Source organism: Pseudopodoces humilis, chromosome 12 (genome assembly GCF_049639895.1).
Source record: "Pseudopodoces humilis isolate 2021_Gansu_Grassland_sample_001 chromosome 12, ASM4963989v1, whole genome shotgun sequence".
Classification (NCBI taxonomy): domain Eukaryota; kingdom Metazoa; phylum Chordata; class Aves; order Passeriformes; family Paridae; genus Pseudopodoces; species Pseudopodoces humilis.
Window position 1 is genome coordinate 5738047 of NC_142211.1, and position 25277 is coordinate 5763323.

At 41.5% G+C, this 25277-nt stretch overlaps 1 protein-coding gene across 1 annotated transcript in view; it reads right to left on the reverse strand.

Moving 5' to 3' along the window:
- Positions 1-381: 381 nt before the first annotated feature.
- Positions 382-25277, reverse strand: part of LOC148183306 (protein ARK2N-like) — a 119617-nt gene continuing 94721 nt past the window's right edge. The window contains exons 4-5 of the mRNA XM_088061530.1: positions 8041-8167; positions 382-3138 (exon numbers count right to left, since the gene is read on the reverse strand). Of these exons, the coding sequence (XP_087917656.1) occupies positions 2949-3138; positions 8041-8167 (317 nt within the window). The 3' untranslated portion in view covers positions 382-2948. The remainder of the gene's footprint in view (positions 3139-8040; positions 8168-25277) is intronic.

Below are 25277 nucleotides of genomic sequence, written 5' to 3' on the forward strand. Positions count from 1 at the left end.
CCAGGCATCCCCCACCAGTGTTACAGGGAGAAGTGATGGTCCTGCCCTTGTTTGACAGATAAAAGCAAGCTTTTGCAGTCAGGAAATCACTTTTGCATTCTGAATGCGCAACATTAAACACATTACAGTGGGTAACAGTGCTGAATTTGGACAGCTGTAACCCAGACCTTAGGGCTTTAATTTGGAGATGTGACAAAGCAGATTGATGAAAGTGGAAAGAAATCCCAAACAAATTTATATTATTTAAATAATACACTATTTTATTTTGTCTTAAAATAGTTTAACTTTATGCTACAAACTTGTTTCAAAAAACAGGTCTTATCTTGCACCAAAAAAAAAAAAAAAATATATATATATATATATATATATCACTCTGTTTTATTATTATTTTTTCTTCAAAGACCATTAAATACTAGATGGAAAATGGGAACTAAATAATGACTGTTGAGAACAATCTAGAATTTTTAACTAGAGTTGCACATTTTAAGCATTTATATTCTAAGCAATTATTTGTTTTCACTATAGAAGATTCCAAGTTCACAGTCCAGTAATTCAGGAACTGCTAAACCCTGAAGAGCTTCAGCCAATGCATACTAAATTTCATGGAAAGCCCCGCATCAACTACAATAGGTTCTGGATCAGGCCCAAGTGTATTGGTTCTTAGCCATACAATAGCTATCATTTCTTTCCTGCTGAGAAGAGCAAAATCACACAGGCACCTTTTGCTCTTATTAAAAAAAAAATTTAAAAATTTAAACCAAACCACTTCCTAGCTATCTACTGATTGCAGTTTTCAGATTACTCATCACCCTTTCAAATTCGTTAAGAAAAAATATGCAGTGTTTTAAATAAAAGAAAACCTGCATCAGACTGCAATACATTAATTTTTTTAAACAAACACAGTGCACAATTGGAGTAAGCTTGGTTAGGATGCAGTTGTTTATATATATACATGGAAGTCATATCATATACAAACTGAAAAACAAGAGAATTAGTCTGCATTTTTCATAGAAGAACTACAAATGGGTCTCTGCAACTTTCTTCACAACTGATGTTCAAAAGACTTTGTAAAACAGGAAAAAGCAGCCACAGTATGTCACTGTTTCAAAGTTACTGTTACAAAATGTGTGCTAGCCCACTAAAACAATGGCTGAGTTGCATGATTAAAATACAAGGAGAAAAGATCAACAGCCACTACTGATTATAGTGCCCAAATAGCACAGGGCTTTTCCCTACTGCAGTGTGAATAGGCTCCATCCACACTCCCCTCCCTCTCTGTTTCCTTCCCCCAGAGAAAGAAATCGGTCATTAGAAACGCCACATGCATTTTTCTGGCCATGTAATATACTTATATTCAATGTTTTAGAAAGCTTGAAATTGGAATATCAATCCCTTACCTAATTGTTCTTTAAAGTGCAGTCTGTACTGTTTGATTTTTTTTTTGCCTGAAGATAAAATTATTGGCAGCCAAATAAAATTTAGAAACCAGTCAACACAAAAAGAAAACAGAACTTCCCATGTCCTCATTACTACCTGTTTAGCCTCAAATAGCAGAAAATCTGATGATAGAGCTGTACAAAATTCCCACTAGAAACATCTGGAATACAAAGGAATGTTTTAATTGCACAATAGACATTTAAAGTGAATATAATCTTGTAATATCTAATCTTTGGGTTTTGCCTTGAGAAAGGCTCAAAATGACAGGTGAGTGGCAGGAATTTCCATATACACTACAGAAACTACAGCCTGCTAAAGTAAGTAGTTCCGCTGATTTCAGTAAATATTCTGGTAGAAAATGTTTCCTGAAGCATACCTAAAAAAACAATTCCAAAACTAGTATAAGAAACATGACCTAAAGCCAGGAAAATAGTACAGATCTATTTAAAATAACAATAATTTAAAAAGTCACAACCTTAAGTTCTGATCCTGCAACACCTTTTGGGACAGAGTTTTAAGCACTTGAATGATCCATCCAGTTTCAGCAAACTGTCCCTGCTGAATGCTACACAGCTGCTAAAGTGCTTTGCCAGGCTAGGATTTTGGAATTTGTTTGGGGTTGGGTTTTTTTTTGAGATGGTGAATGAAGCAAATAAATAACAGTAGAAATGAGCACTGTGAGCAAAATGTTTTGTTTCTCTCCTACTCCAGGCAGACTCAGATTTAGGCCAAAAAATTCAGCTCTATTTAAAAAAGAGAGGGATGCTGGGCCTTTTTATTACTTTTCTTTTTCCTGTGCTTTTGCCATAATCATCTGCTACTAAGTCACTAATATTACTATTTTAAACCATAACAAGACATGGGAAATGATCAGTGAAACAGTAGTCAAATAGATAGAATACTCAGAAATGAAGTGTAAGCTATAAATTATATTGAAAATAAAGATGCTTAAAATAAAAGCTGTTCAGTGCATATGTTATGGGCCATTTGCATTAAAGACAGTCCCTCCTGCTGGTAAAATAACCAAATCAGCTTGGGTAAAAATACTCTTGGCCCAATTTTCAGAAGTATTAAATACCCTCAGTTCCACTGAAATCAGTGAGGACACAGCATTTCTCAAAATCACTGATGCTCACACAGCAAAACATTAACTTCTACTAACAAACTCAATATACTGATAAATTAAAAATGTTCTGAAGTTGGAGGTGAGAAAGGATGGGTGGACATAAGTGCACACAGTTATTTTTTCAGATTACACACACGTTAGTAACTGTAGATGTGTTTTAAATTTGGTGCTATTAGGTTTTAATTCTGAGAGGAATCCTTCTTTGAGAAGGCAAAACCATTTTAAATTATATTGAAATCATACTACATTCTTATGGAAATTACAAAGATCATGAGTTTGAATTTTGTAATGACAAAAAAGGAGCTTCTGAAGCGGAAGCTTTAACAATGAACTTCTGTGCCACACAGGGGAGAAGGAGTGGGGACAGAAACAAAGGGACACTGCATTACAGTAGATATTTGCGTCTTGGATCCTCATCCAAAGTGAGGTCTACTACTTCTGGGGGTGAAGACCAGCTCTGCTGGGGAGTCACTGCTGTCCATGATTGTGTTTGCTGAGTGTTAATGCATTGTGAGCCTGAGCCATGCTTCCAAGAAGACACACTCTGAATCACACCTCCCCTGGGAATCACATACCTGTAGCAAGGCAAAAACCACAAAGGATTAAAGCTACTATTGAATTCAGGAGCAACATTCTTAGCTGCAGTGTTTTATCACTTAGGCATCTTATTAACATGCCCGTCTCTAAAATGTCCTCATGGATTTTCCATGTGTAGAGTCCATGACATCTTAAATACCCAGTAAACAAAGATGAGACTAATTTAAACTTGGTGGTTATTAAATTATTTTTAAGAAATTAATTCTGCCAGTGAGTATAAAGTGATATTCCTTACAAAATATGTGCATGGATCCCAAAGATCTTGAAGAAGTCTGCCCCATCATGTGTAATACCACACATTATTGAGAACTATAGTTTCCTGCTAGCACTTTTACCCACTGGACTTAAAAAGAGAAAATTTTATGTGAGGCTGGATGAGACAAAGAAAAGCTATCTTTCTGTATGAAATCAAATCCATGTTAAAATAAGGAGATAATGATTTTTTCATTACAATAATTAAAAAAGAAAGCTTGTCAATTACATTATTACAGCCATTACATTTGATATTTCTTTTGGTCTTCTTAACTAAAAATTACAATCATGCTGAGAAATGCTCACTGATAACAGTACAGCCTGACTTCAGCACATCAATGAATCTTTCAGTGATGGTAGTCAATGAGACTAAATCATAGATTTAAAGATAAACACACACTCAAGTGCCTTGTTGAAGCAAGGTACATATCTACTTATTTGCACAGTATTTTTGCCTATTACATTCATAGTAGATATGCTATGATTGAAGTACAAGCTAATAATAATTAGTAAAAAAACCCAAGACAATGAAAGACCCATTTTGTTATATGATGAAGTGATGACAAGAATTTACTGGAGTCTTTAAGATGATCATTTCCACCTCTAAGTCTTAAACAAACACTAGGAAAACTTGATACCTAGTTCTCCAAAAATTGGTTTGCCTCTTATAAGCACTGATGGTGGCTGCACACATAAATAGATGTTTTGGCTGCTGGGGTAAGCTTTTCCCATTTCTTTGTGAATGTGCATGTACTGTATTTCAGGAACCCAAATTTTATGTGTTGCTCAAATATCCCTGACGTTTACATTTTATTTATTTTTTTATTTATTTTAATTTGAGATCATGCAATTTATTTTCTCCAGAACTACTTAGGTTATGCTCATCTCTCCTGGTTCTCATTAGATTTTCATGAAATAGAGTGAAAAATTTCATTCTCTGAGCTTTAACTTCTCTGAATATAAATGTCTCATTGCCTTCTCAGATATACTATTTAGTTTTGGATGTGATGTTTTGATGTTTAGAATGACTTTTTCATTACTTCTTCAGTCTTAAAAATACATACTTAAAGTATGTATCTACAAAGAATTAGCAGTAAGAGACTGGAACTCTTACAAATGTATCTGATTTTTTTCTTTTAAGAAATATTTTTAAACATAACTAGAAAAATTACACAAACTAAAAAAAAATCTTGCTGTCTTAAGTAGATGCCAAGTAATATTCTAATTATGAAAAACTGCACCAATACATTAATAATCTGAAAAACTACAAATGATGGACAAACTCGAGGGTGTCATGACTCACACCAGTCCAATAATGAAATGGAATATGGAGCATGATAAAAAACAGTGTGAGCAAGAAAATAGAATCCAAACACCATACTAACTAAGCATGTAAAAATACTGATCAAAAACCTAAACCTTTTCCAAAAGAGAACCCTGAAAGAAGCCCATCAATACTTCATAACTGCAAGCCTAGACCTGCAAGAGAAATACAATTCTAAATAGGATTTGAACAACTGAAACACATGAGTATTCAACAGAGCCACTAAAAACTAGTCTGTGGGAGATGATAGATGGTTACATGAAAAAGTGTGCTTTAAGTCTGCCTTTGCTGAAATTATTTTAGTCCACATCTACTAAAACTGATTTTAAATGGCAATTCTGCATTTACTTCACATTTCCATTCTTGTACACAGTAAATATTATTGAGGCAAGCAGCATGGAAAGTTTTTGAATAGGGAACCTCAAACAGAAGGGTTGTGCATACATAGTGCTAGACAGATTTACACAAAATAGTACTGGAAGACAAGTCCACACTGCTTATTATTGGCGCAAAGATGCTCCAAGTCCTGAGTCTGCTGGATAAACAGTCAGGAGAGGTACTTCCTAAGGAATTAGTATCTTCCAAAAGAGTTAGCTGTAGTGGCCAGGGATTCAGCCACCAGTGTAACCAATCTTCCCTGGAGAGAAAGCCTTTAGTCTCCGGCTTGCCACACGCCCCCGATGGAGAAACCCGAGTTACAAGTTTTCTGTACCCCATGCAAATTCTATGTATCCCATTGGTTCTTCCCCTTTGTTCTGCCCTGGAAACCCCAGTTGATATAAACCCCTGTTTGTTCTGACTTCCCAGCTTTTGTCACTGGACCCCTCTGAGGAAGGAGCTTGTTATAAATTTGTATTGTGATATTGGCTTTCGCAGATGAATATTATATGTTAAATACTTTTTAGCTATGTATGTACTTTTTTCTTGCTAACAAGTCTTAAGCTTAAAAGAATTTCCTAGGTACAAGGCAAGGAAACCCCAGAGGGCAAGGACAGTGGGGCCCAAGCTCTTATCAAGAGAACAATAGAGGCCAAACTGTTATCAGCGGAAGATATGAAACCCAGCTGTCCTCAGGGGAAGGATGACGGCCCCGGACTGTTATCTGCCCTGACCATTTGCAAAAAGAAAGGAAACCAAACTCCAGAATAATGCTGACCAGCAAGAATAATGATGACCAGCAAAAAATATATGTTGACCAGCAGAAAATAAAACTGTGAAGAGCATGATCCAAGAAGGCAGAACCAGGGAGGGGACATGCTTGAATATGCATTAACCCCTCATAGCAAGGATGGGATAAAAGGGGTATCCCTAAGATACCAGGTGTGTTCCTGGCAAGGCGCCAGGGCACCCGGCCGTTTTAACCCTTTGCTTTATTTCTTATGTCTCCTAATTGTCTTTTATTTATATTAAATTCTTTTTATAATTTATTAAGTGAATCTCGTTTTTAAGAGAGCTGAATAAAGCCCCCTGAGGAATTCTATATGAAGGCTATGTCTCTTTCCTTCCATGTTACCTGAAGAGCTGCATTCACTCAGCCTTTTCAGGGCTCAGAGCTGAAACAGCAGAAGTGGCTGTAGACATGCCTGTGCCTCCAGGACGTCCATCTAGAGACGCTTTTCTGGGAAAGTCATGGCACTTGACCACCACCCCAGCTGCAACAGTTAGCCATGCAAAGACTTTCATTACTGTAAAAGCAAAGACTAAATCTCTTCCTTCGGGACCGTAAAATTTCCTTTTTTCATATTCAACAACACTGGACTGTGCCCACACTATCTGTACAATTTCCTTCCTGGGAAACTGGGTCCTACACACCTTCCCTCTTCCTTTCACCAAGAAAGATGTAGTGAAGGGACAACAAGGAACAGCTCTGCTTTATGCCTCGCCTTTTCTGACTCCAAGCATCCACCACATCCACCAGGCAGCAGACTGGTTTTAGAGGGAGCTTGTCTGTATACTGTTTTAACTTCTTTTTATTCTACCAGATTAACACTCCATAATATATGCAAATGTCAATCTTGTTCAATTGCTTTGTAATATCTTAAGATAAGGAAAGATCATAGACTAAAGATTAAGAGTAACATAAAAAAAATGCCTAGTAAGAATAACACCTGAAGCACAGCTGGACAGCTTTCTATCTGAGCTTCAGAGAAACCTCTGGTTTCCTTACCCTCCTCTACTTTGGGGATTTGAACTCTCTTGTGTCTTGAAATAAAACCAAGATTCATAAAGACATGATTTTCAATCTAAAGGGGTTAAGATATAAGCTATTGAAAAGTTAATAGCATTTTTACAACTACTGATTAATCAAAGTGGAAGCTGATTAAATGCTTAAAGCTAATATTTTGAAAAGAAACAAGAACCTATATAAATATTTTAGTTTTATTATTTGCATATTCACACTATGCCTTTAAAATATGAATTCCTGATATCTATACATTTGGTATCTCAATATTTGGTACTTTAATACTTCATATCTTTAGCCTGTTAATGTTTGATATCGAATCACAAGCTTAATAAGAATACTTATCAAGTTGGTAGTGCTCTAAAGAAAAATACATTCTGATATCACTGTGACCAGTGGAATAGAAAAAATGAGTGCAACATCTGCTACCTTTTGGGCATCAGTCATGGATGGATAACTACAGCAGTGAAAGTCAGCATTTTTTTTCTTTATTAATTTTGGCAATATTCTGATAAAATGAAATAAATATTAGTGAGGCAAGGGGGTTAGGAGTTAATTAGGAGTAGCTGACTAGACAATGTATATTGCTTAATATTTACTGTGCTTGCAAAAGCAGGATGAGAGAATGCAAGGCTATTCTGATAAGGAAGAAGCTGCTTGCAAAAGCAGGATGAGAGGATGCAAGGTTTGCAAAGCTATTGTAATAAGGAGGACCCCTAAACCAGCCAAAACCAGTCTTGCAGTTTGAACTGTGACCAAGAGACCGGGGAGCATGCACAAGGAGGCAAGGTGAAAAGTTCAGCTCTGAGGAAGACTCTTTTTATGACCACTGTATGACCACCAGAAGGCATTGCGCAAGTGAAGAAGGACATTGTTCATTATAATATGAAGCAAGACTAAGCGGGGCTGGGAAATGAATATGTATAGGCATATTGTGAAACTTAATACATATGTAACATTTCAGGGAATAAATAGAGGGATAAATGTTGTGGAAGATGTGCATGTCTTTGAGGAGCTATCCCACATGTGCCCAGCGCTGAATAAATACATATCTACTTTACAACTTTTGCAAGTTGTGGAGTCTTTCCATGCATCATTAGAACAAGAAAAAGGAATTCATACCTGGCATGTTCTTGAACTCCAACAATTTCCACTTCACTATCAGAAGAAGCAATATTAATTTCTTCATTGATCTGGGCACTGCTTAAAGATATTTTGTCACCTGCAAGGAAGCCTGGATCCAAATGACCTATAGATGGGGAAAATGAAAATATACCCAATGTTTAACAATGTACATAACTCAAAAATCAACTGAAAAAAGAATTTCCTAAGTGAACAAAAAAAAAGGACTGAAACACTGAAAATGAAAAATCTTTTTAGATTAAGTTATCCAACTTTCTGTTTATCACCTGATACAGGTTGACTACCAGATTTATCCAGTCTCAATAGCTACAGTGATGATGTTATCACACAGATGTGAACCAAGTCTGATTGTTGAATCAAGAACATTCAATGTAATTAGGATTTCCAGCTGTTATTTTACAACAGTGCTGAGTTAGACTGTGCCTAAACCCCTTTGAAACAAAGAAACAAGACCATCTAATGCAAATAAATCAAACTCAATGATACTGTGACAAATGAAGCCTATAGGCTGGACATAAATATCACACACCAAGGAAAATTTTAATATTTTTCATAGGGGAAACCAGTCAATGAAATAAAAAACAATAAACCCACCAGTTTCTGGCCGTGCTGCTTCACACATCTACTCTAACATTATGACAAAGACTTGTAAAAAAAACCCTCTGTTTTTCTCAAGTCCCATATACAGCAGTGTTTTTTTTATTACAGTCCCTCAGTGATATCCAGTTCCTCAGTCTGTCCTCTCTAAATACTAAGAAGGTTCTTAACCCCAAATAGTGAAGCTGTGTTGGGACATATTAAATAATACTTGCATGAAAAACACAAACCAGACCAAATAATTTATTTTACAGTAAATAAATTATTTAAAAAATCAATTAAAAATAAGATTTCAATTGAAAAAGATAACTTCTATTTTTTAAAATGTTTTTTTAGGGAACAAAAAAAGACAATTACCTCTACTGTCTCTTTAGCAGTAACCTGGGGGATGCTGGGCAGCCCTGAAGCAGATGACACTACCTGCTCTTTGGGAACCACTCACTCATCTGTATTGCACAAGGGAAGAATTGGTAGTCAAGCAGGAAATTTGAGAGGAGGTGAATATATTATGTATATCTAGTTTGAGTAGATATCTCTTGAAAGATGAGAGGATGTAAGAGTTTTACAGTGAGCAAAATATAAGACTGAATGAACCCTTACATCTTCCCTCCCTCATGACAGTGGAGAGAAGAAAAAAAACAAAAATTAAACTACAAGAGGTTAAAAAAGGTTAGAGATACAATTTTACTAAAATAAAATATTAATAAGCACAACAATAAAAAAAAGAAAACTGTATAAAAGAGGGAGTGGCTTAACCAACAAAAGCAAGGTGTTAATGCCGTTTTGGGGTTTGCCTTTTTTTCTATGTTCTCTGTATTCTTTGCACATTTATTTGTAGCTTTGTAGCCTATTGTATTAGTGGCTAGTTTTCCCAGTACTTTTCCATGGCCTTTCCCTAGTCAGAAAGACAAAACAAATTCCAGAGCTCCAAGCCCTGGAGGGTAAAAAGCCCCTATACTATCTTGGTTCTTCCTGGGAACCAAGGCCAAAGACAACTCTTCGAGATACATTTTCATGGACAAAGTATAGCTAGTGCCAAGGGGGGCAGTCCAGAGAAGGGGCTTGACCTGGGGGGGAATTGCATCACCACTTGTCCTCCTAATTGGTGCTTTTTATCAGTTATGTTAATTTCCTAAAACATAGAAGTGTACTCACCCCTGTGGAGGTGGGCTTTAGTGGATATCTTTCTATAACTGCCCCTGAAGGCCTTCAAATAAAGATCCACTCTTATATTAGCTCCTTACTGAAATTATCTCGAGTTTCATTTCCAGATTTGGAAAAAGGCAACAGTGTCATGTGGCCCTCCTGGAACAAAAAAAAGATGTCGGGGGCTTATGGAGCAATTCCAGTGGGGGATTGGGGGTGCTGGTGCTGCTTGGAGCAGCTCCAGATCTGCAGTGGAGGTTTTCCTGCTCTCTCTGCAACTGCGGTGGTGGAGGTGGCAGTGAGTGTCTTTCTCTGCTGAGTTCAGTTCAATACCAGGTTCCTGCACTGCCACTATCACCAGTCCATTAAATCCTTCTGAAAGCCATGGTGAGGACTATAACACAACAAACTGTTTCTCTGTAATTCATGATGTGTGGGAAATGGAAAAATAGAAACTTCTACAGATACTGAACTGTTTGATTTATAGCCTTGGAAGAAGCTTGGGTTAATGTAATGATAAAGGTACACAGATATTAAGCAGAGAAATTATAAACTTATGTTCCTGTAGTTGCAAGTAAGAATATGCCTGAAGAAAGTAAGAAATTGTATTGAGTAAGATGGTGAAGGGTTTTTAACTGTAATAGTGTGATTTTATAGAGTAAGTTAAGAATCTAGAGGTTATAATAAGAAGCATGTGCATATGTGACCTAATAGTCTACAGGGTGAAAAGCAGACACAGTGCAGCAGAACTTAGCAAAGGTGATAGGTTAATGGAAATCACTCAGACTATTCACTGAGTCCTCATAGAGGTATAGCGAGCGTTGTTTATTTCTATTTTTAGCACACTTTTATAGTGTCCTACAGGGTTTGCCTGGCTTAACAAGTTACTATTGGTTAATACATGTTGTTTAACATTCTTTTCCTTATACACAATGCCATTGTTTTTCTTTATTCTTGGTGTTCCAGGAGAGCTTCAAGGACACTGCCCTTAGAATTGTTGCCTGGATTGAAAGCTGGGTTGTGCAGACAGGCTTTTACTAAAATATCATGCTTTTGCTCTGTTAGAATGTTTTCCTACAATAGGTGATTAAGTAGAAACAAACTCCATGTCAACTGTCCATTGGACCAAAATGTTATATATTGCTGTGTAACAAGGAAACTTGTGACTACCTTTGAGCTATGGCTGACTTGTTGCTCCTCAAAACCTCATGCCTTTGAGACTCATGCCTTATGTGATATATTTGAGCAATAAATCATCTTAATAGCTTTGGTGGTCCCATCCCTTGTTATTTACGGCCTGACAATGAAGTGCATGAGGGGGATGCAGAGTTCACCTGCAGCCTGTGAAAAAGAGTATTCACGCTGGAGTGCATGGATGCTTAAAAGCTGCAATACAGTGAGAAACTTGAACAGAAAGAGAAGACCCTTGCTGAGATAAAGAGGACCTTAGCTTTTAGAGTAGAATAACTCATCTTTAAAAGACTACACCCCACAAACTAATGACCCATGAAAACAGTTGTGGGAAGACTGTTTGCCCATAGAAGGGACTTACGTTGCAGCAGGTCAGGTGGGACTGCTACTTGTGAAAATTAGAACCATGCTGGAAAAGTTCACAGAGAACCATCTCCAGTGGGAAAGACCCCATGGCATAGCAAAAGAGACTCTTCTCCCTAAGCAAACTGAAAAAAAGATTTATTAGAAGTGACAAACTGACTAAAACCCCCGTGTTTTGTCTCCTTTTGTTGTTGGTAGAAAGGAAAGAAGGGCTGGAGAGGGGGAGAGGTATTCTAAAGGTTTATTTTAGTTCTCATTATCCTCTTTTAATTCTGTTAATATTTTTTTCTCTATACCTTTTAAGTTTTGAGCCTGTTTTGCCCTTAGAGTGCTTCTTCCCAATCCTTAACTCATGAGCCCTTTTGGTTGTTCTTTCCCCCTCCTCTTCTCAACTATAGAAGAAGAGAATGAGTGAATGGTTTTTCGTGGGTGCTTGGCTTCTAGCCAGTGTCAAACCCTGACACATGCCCATGGCTATGATGTAAAATGGTATTGAATAAACACCACTGAAAGCTCCACCCCCTCATCTCTGTACCCAGGACACTGACACCCCTTATTCTATACCATGCAACTCATGCCCAGATTTTATAGCTTTCAAAAGCATACACATATGCATACAAATAACTATACAAACACAGTTATTAAGTGATCAATGACAGTTCCCCCAAGATATTTCTTGAGTTCATTTTAGTCTGTGACTAGTGTAACTTGAGTAGTCCAAATTCATTTGCCAGGGTATTTACGATATACAGTGGGAGTGTCATTCAACAACCAGTATTACATATACAATTCAACATTACAGACAGTTCTCACCCAAAAATCAAATCCCCTTGAGGTACACATTGTGTTTCCCCATATCCCTGCATTACCCACCAAGTGCAACCAGGTCCTTGAGCAAAAACAATCCCACAGATAAGTTTGTCTTTGCCTGAGGCAGGACTAATCCAAACTGTTTTTCCTATTTCTCATTTGCACCACAGGGACTTTTTCTCTGTGGTACATAAGGGTCCTGAATGAGCAGGGACAGCTCAATTGGTAGAACCTCAGGTGTTAACTAACCAGGTGGCCTTGGCTAAATGCACATCCCAATATTTTAAGGTTCTTCCACCCATTGCTTTCAATGTGGTTTTTAACAGTCCATTCTGCTGTTTAACTTTCCTAGAGGCTGGTGCATGACAGGGAATATGATATACCTATTCAATACCACGCTTTCAGGCCCAGGTGTCTATGAGGTTGTTTTTGAAATTAGTCCAATTGTTCAATTCAATTCTATCTGGGGTGCTGTGAAGCCACAGGACTTGCTTTTCAAGACCCAAGATGGTGTTCTGGGCAGTGGTGTGAGGCACAGGGTGTGTCTCCAGCCATCCAGTGATGGCTTCCAATATCGTAAGCACGTAACATTTGCCTTGGCAGGTTTGCAGGAGTGTGATGTAACCAATCTGACAGGCCTCCCCATATTTATATTTTGACTATTGTCCCCCCCACACCACAGAGGCTTTACCCGCTTGGCCTGCTTGATTGCAGCACATTTCACAGTTATGAATAAACTGGGAGATAGGTTCCATGGTTAAGTCCACCCCTTGGTCATGAGCCCATCTGTATGTTACATCTCTTCCCTGATGACCTGAGGCGTCATGAGCCCACTGAGACAGAAATAACTCATCCTTATATTGCCAGTCCAGGGCTACCTGAGACACTTTAATCTTGGCAGCTTGATCTGTCTGTTGTTGTGATGCTCTTTGTTAGCCCAAATCTTAGGTATGTGAGCACATACATGATGTACTTTTGCAGTCATCTTCTTTACCCAGGTGTCACAGCATTGTCACAGTACAGCTGGCCTGGACTGGACAAAGTAAATCTGACCATAACACAAATCCAATTCGGCTAGCCTAGTTCATGCCTGAACATGTCCCCGGATAAGTTACAGGGGACCCTCAGACAGACCCATCCAAGCTGAGAAGTAAGCACACCACTGTCCAGGAAGCTGGGCAGGGAGAGAGATATCAGCCAATGGCTGTCTAGCCTGGGATATTTGAATTGGGTATTTAAGTGAGTTCTGAATAATAAACGAGGCTGTTTTGTCTCATGAGCACCTGGAGCAAGAGTCATGGATGTTTGTCTCCCCACCCACAACTGGCACGATACACCCAGGCAGCGATCTCTTGCCACATTTCAGAAGCCAAGATGGGTTTTCCTCTGTGCTGCCAATTGGCCTTCTTCCATTGGTCCACCCATCCCCACAAGGTGCTTGCTATTATCCAGGAGTCAGTGTAGAAGTAGACTGTTGGCCATCTCTCTCTTTCAGCCATATATAAAGCCAGATGGATGTCTTTCAGCTCTGTAACCTGACTTAATCCACCTTGTCCCTCAATAGCTTCTGTGACTTGTCGTGTGGGACTATGTAGAGCAGCTTTTAATTTTCAATGTATCCCTCCAATACGTCAGGAGCTGTAGTGAAGAGTGTCTCTTTTCATCTTCTGGTAGTTGATTATATGCTGGGGCCTCCTTAGCACCTCTCACCTTCTCTTCCTCCTCTTCTAAATATAGTCCAAAATTTTCACCTTTAGGCCAGTTCACGATGATCTTCAAGATCCCAGGGCAATCAGGATTTCCTATCTGAGCTTGCTGTGTCATCAGAGCCATCCACTTAACCCATGAAGCACCAGTGGCATGATGCATGGAAGGAACCTTCCCTTTGAACATCCAGCCCAGCATTGGCAGTCAGAGTGCCAGGAGGAACTGTGCTTCAGTGCCAATCACTTTTAAAGCAGCTTGAATCCCTTCATCAGCTGCTAGGATCTCTTTCTCAGTTGGGGTGTAGCTGGCCTCAGATCCTTTTTACCCCCAACTCCAGAATCCCAGGGGTCATACTCGAGTCTCCCCAGGTACTTTTTGCCAGAGGCTCCAGGAAGGACCATTCTTCCCGGCTGCAGTGTAAAGCATGTTCCTCATATCCTGTCTTGTCCTGACTGGCCCAAGGGCTAGTACATGAGCAATCTGCTGTTCAATCTGTTCAAAACCTTGTTGCTGTTCATGGCCATGTTTAAAATATTTTTTTTTTCCGGGTCACAAGATAGAGAAGGCTTAAAAATATTACTTTACTCTGGGATGTGCATCTTCCAAAAACCCACAGCACCTAGGAAAGTCTGTTTCCTTCTTGCTGGTCAATGGGGACATAGCTGCTATTTTGTTAATCACATCCACTGGAATCTGACAACGTTTATCTTTCCAATTTTACTCCTAAGAACTGAATTTCTTGGGCAGGTCCTTTGACCTTACTTTGCTTTACGGCAAAACCAGCTGCCGGGAGGATTTGGATTATCTTCTTTCTCAAAAACTTCCTCTGCTCTGTTTTCCCATATGGTGATGTCATCAATGGACTGCAAGTGTTCTGGAGCCTTACCCTTTTCCATGGCAGATGGTTGGGTTGTGTTTCCACCCCTGGGACAGTCAGTTCCAGGTGTACTGGATGGCCCTCCAGGTGAAAGCAAACTGTGGCCTGCACTCTGCTGCTAAAAAAAATGGAAAAAAATGCATTAACAATGTTGATGGTAGCACCACTTTGCTGCCTTGGACTCTAGTTCGTACTGAAGTTCCAGCATGTCTGGCACAGCAGCACTCAGTGGTGTGACATCATTCAGGCCATGATAACCCACTGTTTGCCTCCACTCTTCACTGGATTTACGCACTGGCCATATAGGACTATTAAAGGGTGAACAAGTCTTGCTGACCACTCCCTGGCTCTCCAGTTTACAGATCATCTTATGGATGGAAATCATGGAGTCTCAGTTTGTGTGGTATTGGCAACGGTGCACTGTTACAGTGGCAATCAATACCTGTTCTTCTTTGACCCTAAGCAGTCCCACAGCAGAAGGGTCCTCTGAGAGACCAGGCAAAGTATTCAGCTGTCTTGTTTCTTCTGTCTCCAGAGCAGCGATCCCCAAATCCCAGCAGTACCCTTTCGGGTCTTTGAAATACACCCTCCTGAGGTAATCTATGCCAAAGATGCATGGGGATTCTGGGCCAGTCACAATGGGATGTTTTTGCCACTCTTTCCCAGTCAGGCTCACTTTAGCTTCCAGTACAGTCAGCTGGTGGGATCCCCCTGTCACCCCAGAAATGGAGATAGATTCTGTCCCTACATATCTTGATAGAACATTAGGGCACACTGTGCACTAGTGTCAACTGAAGCCTTATACTCCTGTGGGTCTGATGTGACAGGCCATCAGATCCACACAGTCCAATAGATCTGATTATCCCTTGCCTCTACCTGGCCAGAGGCAGGGCCCCTCTAGTTCTGTTCACAGTGCCTGTTGCTTCCTCCCTGTATGAATGACCTGGAGGCCCCTTCCAGTGGATTGGACACAGCATCATCTCTTCTATTCTACCTAGGGGTTTGCCCATGAGAGACCAGAGCAGCATTTATCCTTGACGAGTTTCTTGTGGCAGTTGTTCTTCCTCTCAACTCCAGTAACTGTGCTGGTGTGGCAGAGGTGGGTTTTCCATCTCATCTCTTCATATCTTCTCCATGGTCATGCATGTAAAACCACAGATTACCTCGTGGTGTGTACCTTCTTTCTTCCCATCTGGGGGATGCCTGCTCCTAATAGCAGGGGCTCTGGTCTGTACTGGTGAGACATGGAACATTCCCTCCCTAAGCTACTCTCTGAGTTTCTGATGGCCCTCTTCAATTTTCTCTTCCAATTTCTGGATATGCTTGTCCAGTTCTGTTTCGATTGCCATGACATGGGCCTTTAACAGGGCGATAGTATCTTCAGAGTTTGGTGGCCAAAGAACCCAAGGTGTCTTCTCCCCCCTTCCATTGCAGGGGTGCTAAGTAGCAGGAATATATGCTCGGCACAAGTCATACGAATTTCATCCACATATGTGATGCACACTGGAAACAATCTGGACTTTTAGGGAATTACTCATCATCTGAAAAAGTTATCTCCATCTCAGCTATTTCTCTCAGGCACCGGATACCTTCCTCCATGGTGGTCCACTGGCCTTGCTGCTCATAGAGGTCTTGGTCTTCCCTGCTGTCATGGGTTGATGCTGGCTGGATGCCAGGCATCCACCAAAGCCACTCACTTACTCCCCTCCACAGATGGACAGAGGAGAGAAAATTTAAGAAAGGGTTCATGGGTTGTGATAAGGACCTGGAAATATCCCTCACCAAACATCATCATGGGCAGAACAGGCTCAACGTATAGATAGTAAGTGAATTTATTGCTAACAAAATCAAAGCAGGATAATAAGAAGTAAAATGAAACCTTAAAAACCCCTTACCCCCATGTCTCCCTCCTTCCCATCTCTACCTCCTACCCCAGCAGCGCAGGGAGACAGGGAATGGGGGTTATGGTCAGTTCATCACTCGTGGTTTCTCCTGCTGATCAGGGAGAGGAGTCATTCCCCTGCTGCACCATGGGGTCCCTCCCATGAGAGACAGTTCTCCATGAACTTCTCCAATATGAGTCCATCTTATAAGCAGCAGCTCTCTGCAAACTGCTGCAACATGAGTCCATCCTACAGGCAACAGTATCCCTCAAACTGCTGCAACATGGATCACTTCCACAGGGTGAAGTCATTCAAGGACAAGCTGGGAACAGGGCCTCTCCTTCCATAGGTCTCCCATGGTGTCACAGCCTCCTCCCAGGCATCCACCTGGTCTGGCGTGGTATCGCTATAGGACACGGAATGATTCACATGGACACAGTTCAATGTATGATAGGGAAAAAAGAGACTTTTATTTTTCTGACTCCAGTATTTATAGATTCTTGACAACGACCAGGGATTGGATAGTTAGGTTACCACCTTCCCAATCACACTGGTCGTGCAAAACGTTCATCAAAAGATGTTTCTTAGAAGGAATGTATAAACATCTGTTTATAGTTACTTTCCTGGGAAAGTGGCTAGAAACTATGAAAACAAGATCAGAAGTTTTAATTTTCAGGGCGACAGCATGGGTCTCCTCCATGGGCTGCAGGTGGATCTCTGCATTCCTGTGGACCTCCACAGGCTGCAGGGGGACAGCCTGTTTCACCATGGTCTGCAGAGGAATCTCAGCTCTGGCACCTGGAGCATCTCCTCCCTCTCCTTCTTCACTGACTTTGGTGTCTGCATAGCTTTTCTTCTCACATATTCTCACTCTTCTTTTCTTTGGCTGAAATTAAAACTGTGTCACCAATTTTTGTTTTGATTTCTTCTTAAATATGTTATCACAGAGGCGTTACCACCATTTCTAATTGGCCCAGCCTTGACCAGAGGCACATCCATCTTTGAAGCCACCAGGGACTGGGTCTGCTGGACACTGAGGATGCTTCTAGCAGCTTCTCACAGGAGTCACCCCTGTAGTCCCCCAGCTACCAAAAACCAGGCCAATGAAACCCAATATACCTGCAAAAGTATCTTTCCCTGACGCTCAATACGAGTCACCCCCAGAGGCTGAGATTTTCTTGTTTTTTTTCCCGATCCCGTCTTAGGTTGTAGTGCAAGACCAGAAGTATGTATTCTATCACCATCTGTTAGAACCAGGTGGAGCAGTGTTCTTTATCTTTTCCAAGACCCCTCCCCCATAACTCGGGGGGGGGGGGGGGGGGGAATACCCTCTGTTAAGAAGCCAGCTGTTAAAACCAGGTGTGGCAGTGTTCTTTCTCTCTTCCATCCTCCATCCAGGGAGATATCTTCTGTTAATGGGCCATTGAGTCTCACTGCATGACTGATAAAATTACATCATCCCCTTGTGAGATGCTCCACCCAGGGGGAGGAGCCAAGCATTCCTACCTGGATAAAAATCTGAGATTTGGAAAACCATGACATCCTTTTTTGGCTGGATTCCCAGAGGAAGACCAGACCCATCTACACCACCACTAGATCTTCAGAGGAAAACTACACCCTTCTACAGGATCATTGCTTCAACAGAACCACAACTGTCACTCCAGGAGGACTGCAACCACCCTTTAATCAGGCTGCTACCAATACCCTGACCAACAAGGTGTCAGGTTGTATTCTGACTCTGTCAGTGTTTTTTTGTACTACTGCATTTTTATATTAATTTTCCTAGTAAAGAACGGTTATTCCTATTCCTATATCTTTGCCTGAGAGCCCCTTAATTTCAAAATTATAATAATTTGGAGGGAAGGGGTTTACATTTTCCATTTCAAGGGAGACTCCTGCCTTCCTTAGCAGACACCTGTCTTTTCAAACCAAGACAGATCCCCTTGTCAATAAACACATCCCAGGACAGGCATCCTAATTGCCTGGCTTCACTATCATCTAGGTTCATGTCTTCAGCTGTGACATTACAGAGGTGGAGCAGCCAGGTCAGTATGGACTCATCTGTCTGGTGGGTAAACTCTTTCTGCAGCTCATGCAGCTCACCCAGTGAGATGGATTGCATGATTATATCTGGCTTTGTCTCTTTTGCTGGTTGTGATGGTGTCCTGGTTTAGGGCAAATTTGGGAGAGAAACCCAAATGGGGGTCTCCCCAGAAAAGCAAATTCAAGAGGCCCCTCCCCCAACTGGTTTGGGAAAAAGATTTCCTTAGAGAAAAGTGGAAAAAACTGTTTATTTAACAGAAATTGAACAATATTAAACAATAAAACCTCTTGCTGTTCGATGAGATAGCAAATCTAGAAAATGTACTTTTCATATAGTGTAGCTCGGCTTGCTCAGGTTCTTATCAGTCCCTCCGGCGCTGGAAAGTGCAGAGGCCCAGGCCCTGGTGGGCCACAGGCGTGAGCTCCCGGGGTTTGGCTGGTTTTTTTCAGTCCAGAGCAGGTTTGAACAGATCCAAGAAAAAGGAAAAAAGTCCAGGGAACTTCTCTCCCTCAGCTAGCTAAAAACTAACTAAAAGCAAAAAAGAAGCTCTGTCCCGTTGCCTGTCTGTGCTGCAGACACCACAGTCCAGGAGCAGGATGCGGGGCAGTGAAGGCTCTTTCTGAACACAAACTGCGCACTTCTTCTTCCCCCCCTATTGATGCTAAATGTGAGCAACAAGCAAGGAGCACAGTGCCTGTGGAAAAGCAGGCCACATAATTTTCTCAGACTCGCCTGAGAAAGCAGCCTGGGAAATCATAAAGAAGAATCAAAACAATCCTCAGAAATAGAAGACAGCCTTGCAGGTGTTGTTTGTCAGTTTCTTGTTTTCTTGCAAGAGAAGGTCAGGGGTGGTGTACACCACTGACCAATGATGGTGATGTGTTATTTCACTGACCAATAAGAGTTTTACCTTTCTGTACTTTCGCATATCGGTCTATAAAAGAAAATCTGAGGTAATAAACCTTGCTCTCCCGTTTAACTCACAAGAGAGTTGTGTCGTGGTTCTTGACATTCCTAATATAGTGTGACACTCCCCCTTCGCTCTCAGATCCAGTCCTAAAGGTGCAGAACTTAATATATAACATAAACAAGGCAGTTGGGGATACAAGCATCATAAAGTCACCCCAGGACAGATGGTCATGCCTCCCCTTCATCACTCACTAAGCAAACTGATTTGGTTTTGAATTTCCTCTTCTGAACAGAAGTGACTGCTACTGGCTTGGGCTGTCTGTCTGGTTGGGTTGACCGTTTGTGTGGCCATGGTGCCTGTTGATTTCTTTTCCTTCCCTTCCCCTGGAAGGTGCTGTACCATTACGAGCAGTATCTAGTAGACAGTGGCCAGTGCCCAGAATGCTGCAGTAAGCTGCCCCTCTCTGGAGCTGCCACATCATTTTCCCTTCATACATTTAATGTGTTTAACAGGGTCCTGTAGTTGTTCAGGGGTAAACTTCCAAACCACTGGAGCAGACAAGCCCTCCAAATACTTGCTCATATCCTCCCACACTCATGGCTATCCACCCCTGGGGCAGGTCTCTGGACAGTTTCCCTAGAAATCTTTGGATTGTCTCTAAACACAATGCAGACTGTAACAGAGGAGACATAGCAGAGTTAGCGACAAAATGATGCTTTCCTTAGCATCCAGAGGGAATTCAATGTTCTAAAAAACTGTTGTGGCAGACCTGAAGGGGAAGAAAGAGGTGAAAGGCTGGGGAAAATCATCCTCTCCTGTTCCCCCCACAGGCTGGGTATGATTATTAATAAACTTACAGAAGTAGCAGGCCAGACCAGGACAAGCAAACAACATCAAATACACATACGAAATGATCCTCGTTTCCTTTGATTTTATAATGTCATGAAAGAATGTCACACTGTACACACTACCAGAGCAACCCTGATCCTCCTCCCTACTTTGACAAATCTTGTCATGAGGAGCAGATACAGGAATATATACATGTCTAGGTGCCATACCCACTTGAATAGACCAAGTGACACAATGACCAGGGGGTTCTATATTCCAACACACGAATGCCTCGATTTAAATTGTGACTAACTTCTCTCTCATACCCCACACTGGACAGCAAAAATTTAGGGGTTTTACAGTGAGGAAAAGGTTAAGACTGCATAAGCCCCTTCCCTCCCTCACAAGAGTGGAGGGAAGAAAAAACCTAAAACCTAAACTATGAGAGGTTAAAAAAGGGTAGAGCCACAATTTTGCTAAAATAAAATAGTAACAAACACAACAATAGAAAAGAAAACTGTGCAAAAGAGGGAATGGTTTAACCAACAAAAGCAAGGTGTCATGTGGCCCCCTTGAAACAAAGAAAATATGTCTGCCATTCCCAGGCAGCCCATGTGGCCTCTGAAACAAAGACAAGATGATGGGGGCTTATGAAGCGATTGCAATGGCAGATGAGGTGTGCTGGTGCTGCCTGAAGCAGCTCCAGACCTACAGTGGAGGTTTTCCTGCTCTGTCTCTGCGGCAGTGGCAGTGGCAGTGGCGATGGCAGTGAGTGTCTCTCCCTGCTGAGTTCAGTTTGTCAGCAAGTTCCTGCACTGCCACTACCACCAGTCTGCCACGCTGGGGGTATGTGTGGGGGTTGGTTCTGCCACCTCACTGCCTCTTCCTACCACCTCACTGGGCTCCTTTTTGGCTCAGCTGGACTCCCTCTTGGCTTGGCCAGACTCAGTTGAAATCAGTGCCATTGCTCCAGGTCACTTTGCCACCCTGAAGTGGGGGAAGAACTGGTCCCATGGTGAACCGAAAGCTGCCCAGCCCTGGCTCCACTGGTCTCAGCTGCATCACAGAGCTGTCAGTTCAGCACCATCCCCCAGGAGCAGCGCTGATGTCTCTCCTCAGCCTCTTGTCCTGTAAAAACATCCTGGAAGGATGGGAAATGGGGGAAAATGGCGGGGCATGGGGTGCTGGGGTCTGCAGGTCCTTTAGCTGGAGTGAGCCAAACAAAAATGGGCCCGCTTCCATTTCCAGCCACTGCATTTTCCCCACCAAAAGCATGCTCATGACTATGATTTAAAATGGTATTGAATAAACAGTGCTGAAAGCTCCATCCCCTTCTCTAAGTATGCAGGGCAGAGGAGGAGAAAGCAGTAACACCCAATTTCAAAGGTGTGCAAACATACAGATCTGATTATACCCCCAGATAGATGAAGAGACCACAGAGAGAGGAAATTAAAATAAGTCCCAGAAAACCTTCTACTGGCTGCTTACAGTACTTGGAAAAGATGCAAGCAAATAGAGGGGCAGAGACCATATGTTCAGTTTTTCTAAAAGCCAAGACCCTTGGGGCAACATCTGATCAGGGTTTGCAAGGGAAGGAAACCCATGTGCTGCCAGGTACCCAAAGGAGGAGTTTCCACCTCACAAGGCAAAATAAGATTTGTCAGCTGAACTTAAATTAATAGCCCAGGAAGACTTTTCCTAACATGACAGTTCAGTTGAACATTTCTTGGCAAATATCACTGACTGCCAGAAAGCCCCCAAATGGGTAACAGATATTTCTTTATTTAATAAAGTAGATAGGCACACAGAGAAACATGAAGTGGAAGTGCTCAGAGGCTTTGATTCATGTGCTGTGGAGGAGGCCCAGTCCTCCGACAGGCATCTTCCCTGGAGATCAACCCCCTAAGATAAGATAAAACTGCCTAGTCACTGTGACTAAGCTGTGGACTCCTTCCTGCCTCAGGACCCCATGTTATCTCCCTGTTAACTATTGGTCACCTTATCCCCTCTCAGACCATTCCCCTTCCCAATTCCCCCCTTCCCTATAAAAACCCCAGCTTTTGCCCAGATCAGTGGTTAGACCATCACTGGCCCCCTTTGCTGAAGCCTGCATTAAAAGACTCTCTGCGGAACGCTATATGGTCTTCCAGTCTCTTGTCTGCGTTGGCTGGGGTAACCCCTGAACGGAGCTGGCTAGGCTGAACAGAGCTGATCACAGAGCAGAAATCGCTGCTAAAAGAGATGATCACCCTAAAGCCTCTGCCCATGCTCCAAGGGTTACCCCTGGGAAAGCCTGACTATCTGGGCTTGTTGCTGGCAGAATCTGGGGGGTGGACAGGCCCCCAGAACCCAGCCTCAACAATGTGCTGGTGGCTTCAAACTGACAGAGGGCAGGTTTAGATTAGATATTAGGAAGAAATTGTTTCCTGTGAAGGTGGTGAGGCACTGGGACAGGTTGCCCAAAGAAGCTGTGGCTGCCCCCATCCCTGGGAGTGTTTAAGGCCAGGGTGGATGGAGCTTTGGGCATCCTGGTCTAGGGGAAGGGGCCCTTGCCCATGGCAGGAGGATTGGAATGAGATGATCTTTAATGTCCCTTTCAGCCTAAACCATTTGATGAGTTTATGATCACCATCTCAGAGATTCTCATTGCCTCTCTTCTGAATGTCACTGCTGCTAAAGCATGATTTTTGGAGGAGATATCGCCTTGTGTATCCAGACAAGTAAAGAATACCTGCTTTTTAATGCTACATTGGTGTTAAAGAGTTTTTGTTTTTTATTTTACCAAATTTTTGGTAACAGTTTTGGCAACCCAGGTGGAACATATTCCTGAATTTCAACAGATCCAAGGGATCACAGGACCACCAGCCAGCATCAAGGGATTCTCAGGGAGAACCTTCAAGCCCCAGCCCAAAGAAAATCGAAGCAAGACCCCTGGTAAGATAAAGGCATTATTTACTTTAAAGGTGTTAACTGTTAACCTGCCCGTTAGTCCCAGCAAAACCTTTGCAGGGTTGGGTTTAAAGGTACCTAAGGTGGGAACAGGGAAGGGTTAGAGTCCCTTCTAGGAGCTCCTAAATGATAATTGATTGTAATGGGAAACAAAAACTAAAAAGGGGTTTCACAGGTGTCACCACTGCAATGTATCTTGAAACACTGGAAACAAATTTGGGGTGATCCCCTTATGCAAGAAAAATGTATAAAAGTTTGTAATCAGTGGTGGCCACTTTACATACTGGAAGATCAAGAGAAGTGGCCTAAGGATGGAACCTTACAGTATAATCCCATATTGTAATTAATGCTGTTTTGTAGAAGGGAGAATAAGTGGGATGAAGTTCTTTATGTTGACTTGTTTTTTCACCCTAAGAAATAATCCAGAATGGCAAAAGGAATGCAGGAGAACCCCATAAGATCCATTAATTTTAGCCCTTGAAAAGGAAAAAAAAGGCAAAGGGTTGAAGAGATGTTGTTCTGTGTGCAGAATAGGACAGAGGTGTTTAAAGTGCAGGTGAGAAGAGGAGGAAGATTTAGAGCTGATGGTTGCTCCTCAGCAAAGAAAGGGGGGGGGTGGTGGGGGTGGAATGATCAATCACCCAGGAATACATTTAGATGTATGAGGAGGTTGTAGGAAAGTGGACTGGAATGGAGGGAACATTTTAGGGGATTGGAGGATTTTAGTCTGATTGTGGGATGCACTAGAAGGCAGAAAGGAGATGTTGGGGGAGATGCTGAGGAAGTTCTGATGGCTCCCTTCCAGCAGGTGGTCAGGAATCATGGTCCAGTAACAGTAAAAAACCCATTTTTAATAGTGGATTGTAGTAGCAATGTATCTGAAGAACTTAGGCCATAGTGTGCCCCAGCCAAACTGTCTATAGAATTTCTTATCAGACCCTCTGGAATTCCTCAAGGTTTCTGAAATATAAATTGTTCTAAAATAAGAAAGAAGAGGCTGAGAAACAGAAAAACAAGACCACAAGAACCAGATAACAGAAGGCTGTTGAACACCTGGACTGTAATCAATCACAAAGACTGAGGAGTGCATGCTCAGCACGTGGACAGTATAGAGGCACCAATAAAGCAATGCATGATCGCGTGAACAGTAGTTTTAGAATCTATAAGTAAGTGCATAATGTAAACAATAAAGGCTTTCTGTGAAATCATACTGATTCATTGTTCAGAAGTTCCGAGCTCCTGCAGTGGATTTAATGTCATGGAGAAAAGTGGCAGGAGTTTATAGGGAAGATTCAGTTAGTTACTAAAGTATTTGAAACCATAATTAGGACTCAGGACCCTCTCACTTGAAAACAATTGGTTGAATATTTTAATAGTTGGTAGCTGAAATTTATTTTGGAAATTTGTAAAGAAAGGGGACATTGGAAAAGGGAGCTTTCCCAAGGCAGGGGAATTAAGACATTAAAACTAAACCTGACTCTTCAAGTCATCAAGCTCAAGACCTTAAGTGAAGATGAAGAATTACCCTGAAAGGGAACCAGGGGAATCATCTTTAGCTGAGCCCCTGGTTACATTATTGCTGGGGAATGAAAAGGTAATCTTTTTAATTGATACAGGAGCAACTTATTCAGTACTGAATACGTGCAGAGGAAAACTTAGCTTGAAACCTGTAAGCACTGTGGGTGTGACAGGGAGGAAAGAGACAGGCCTTTTTTTTATAACTATTACTATTTAAATTAAGAAAACAGTGGAGGGGACACATCAATTTGTATATGCCTGAATGACAAATCCTCTTGTTGGGGAGACATTTATTGGGAAAATTGGTTATTCAAATAACTTTCCAGGATGGGAAAATACAAATTCAAATACCCAAATAAAAAGCTGTTGAGGCAAAGATTTTATGTCACAGTA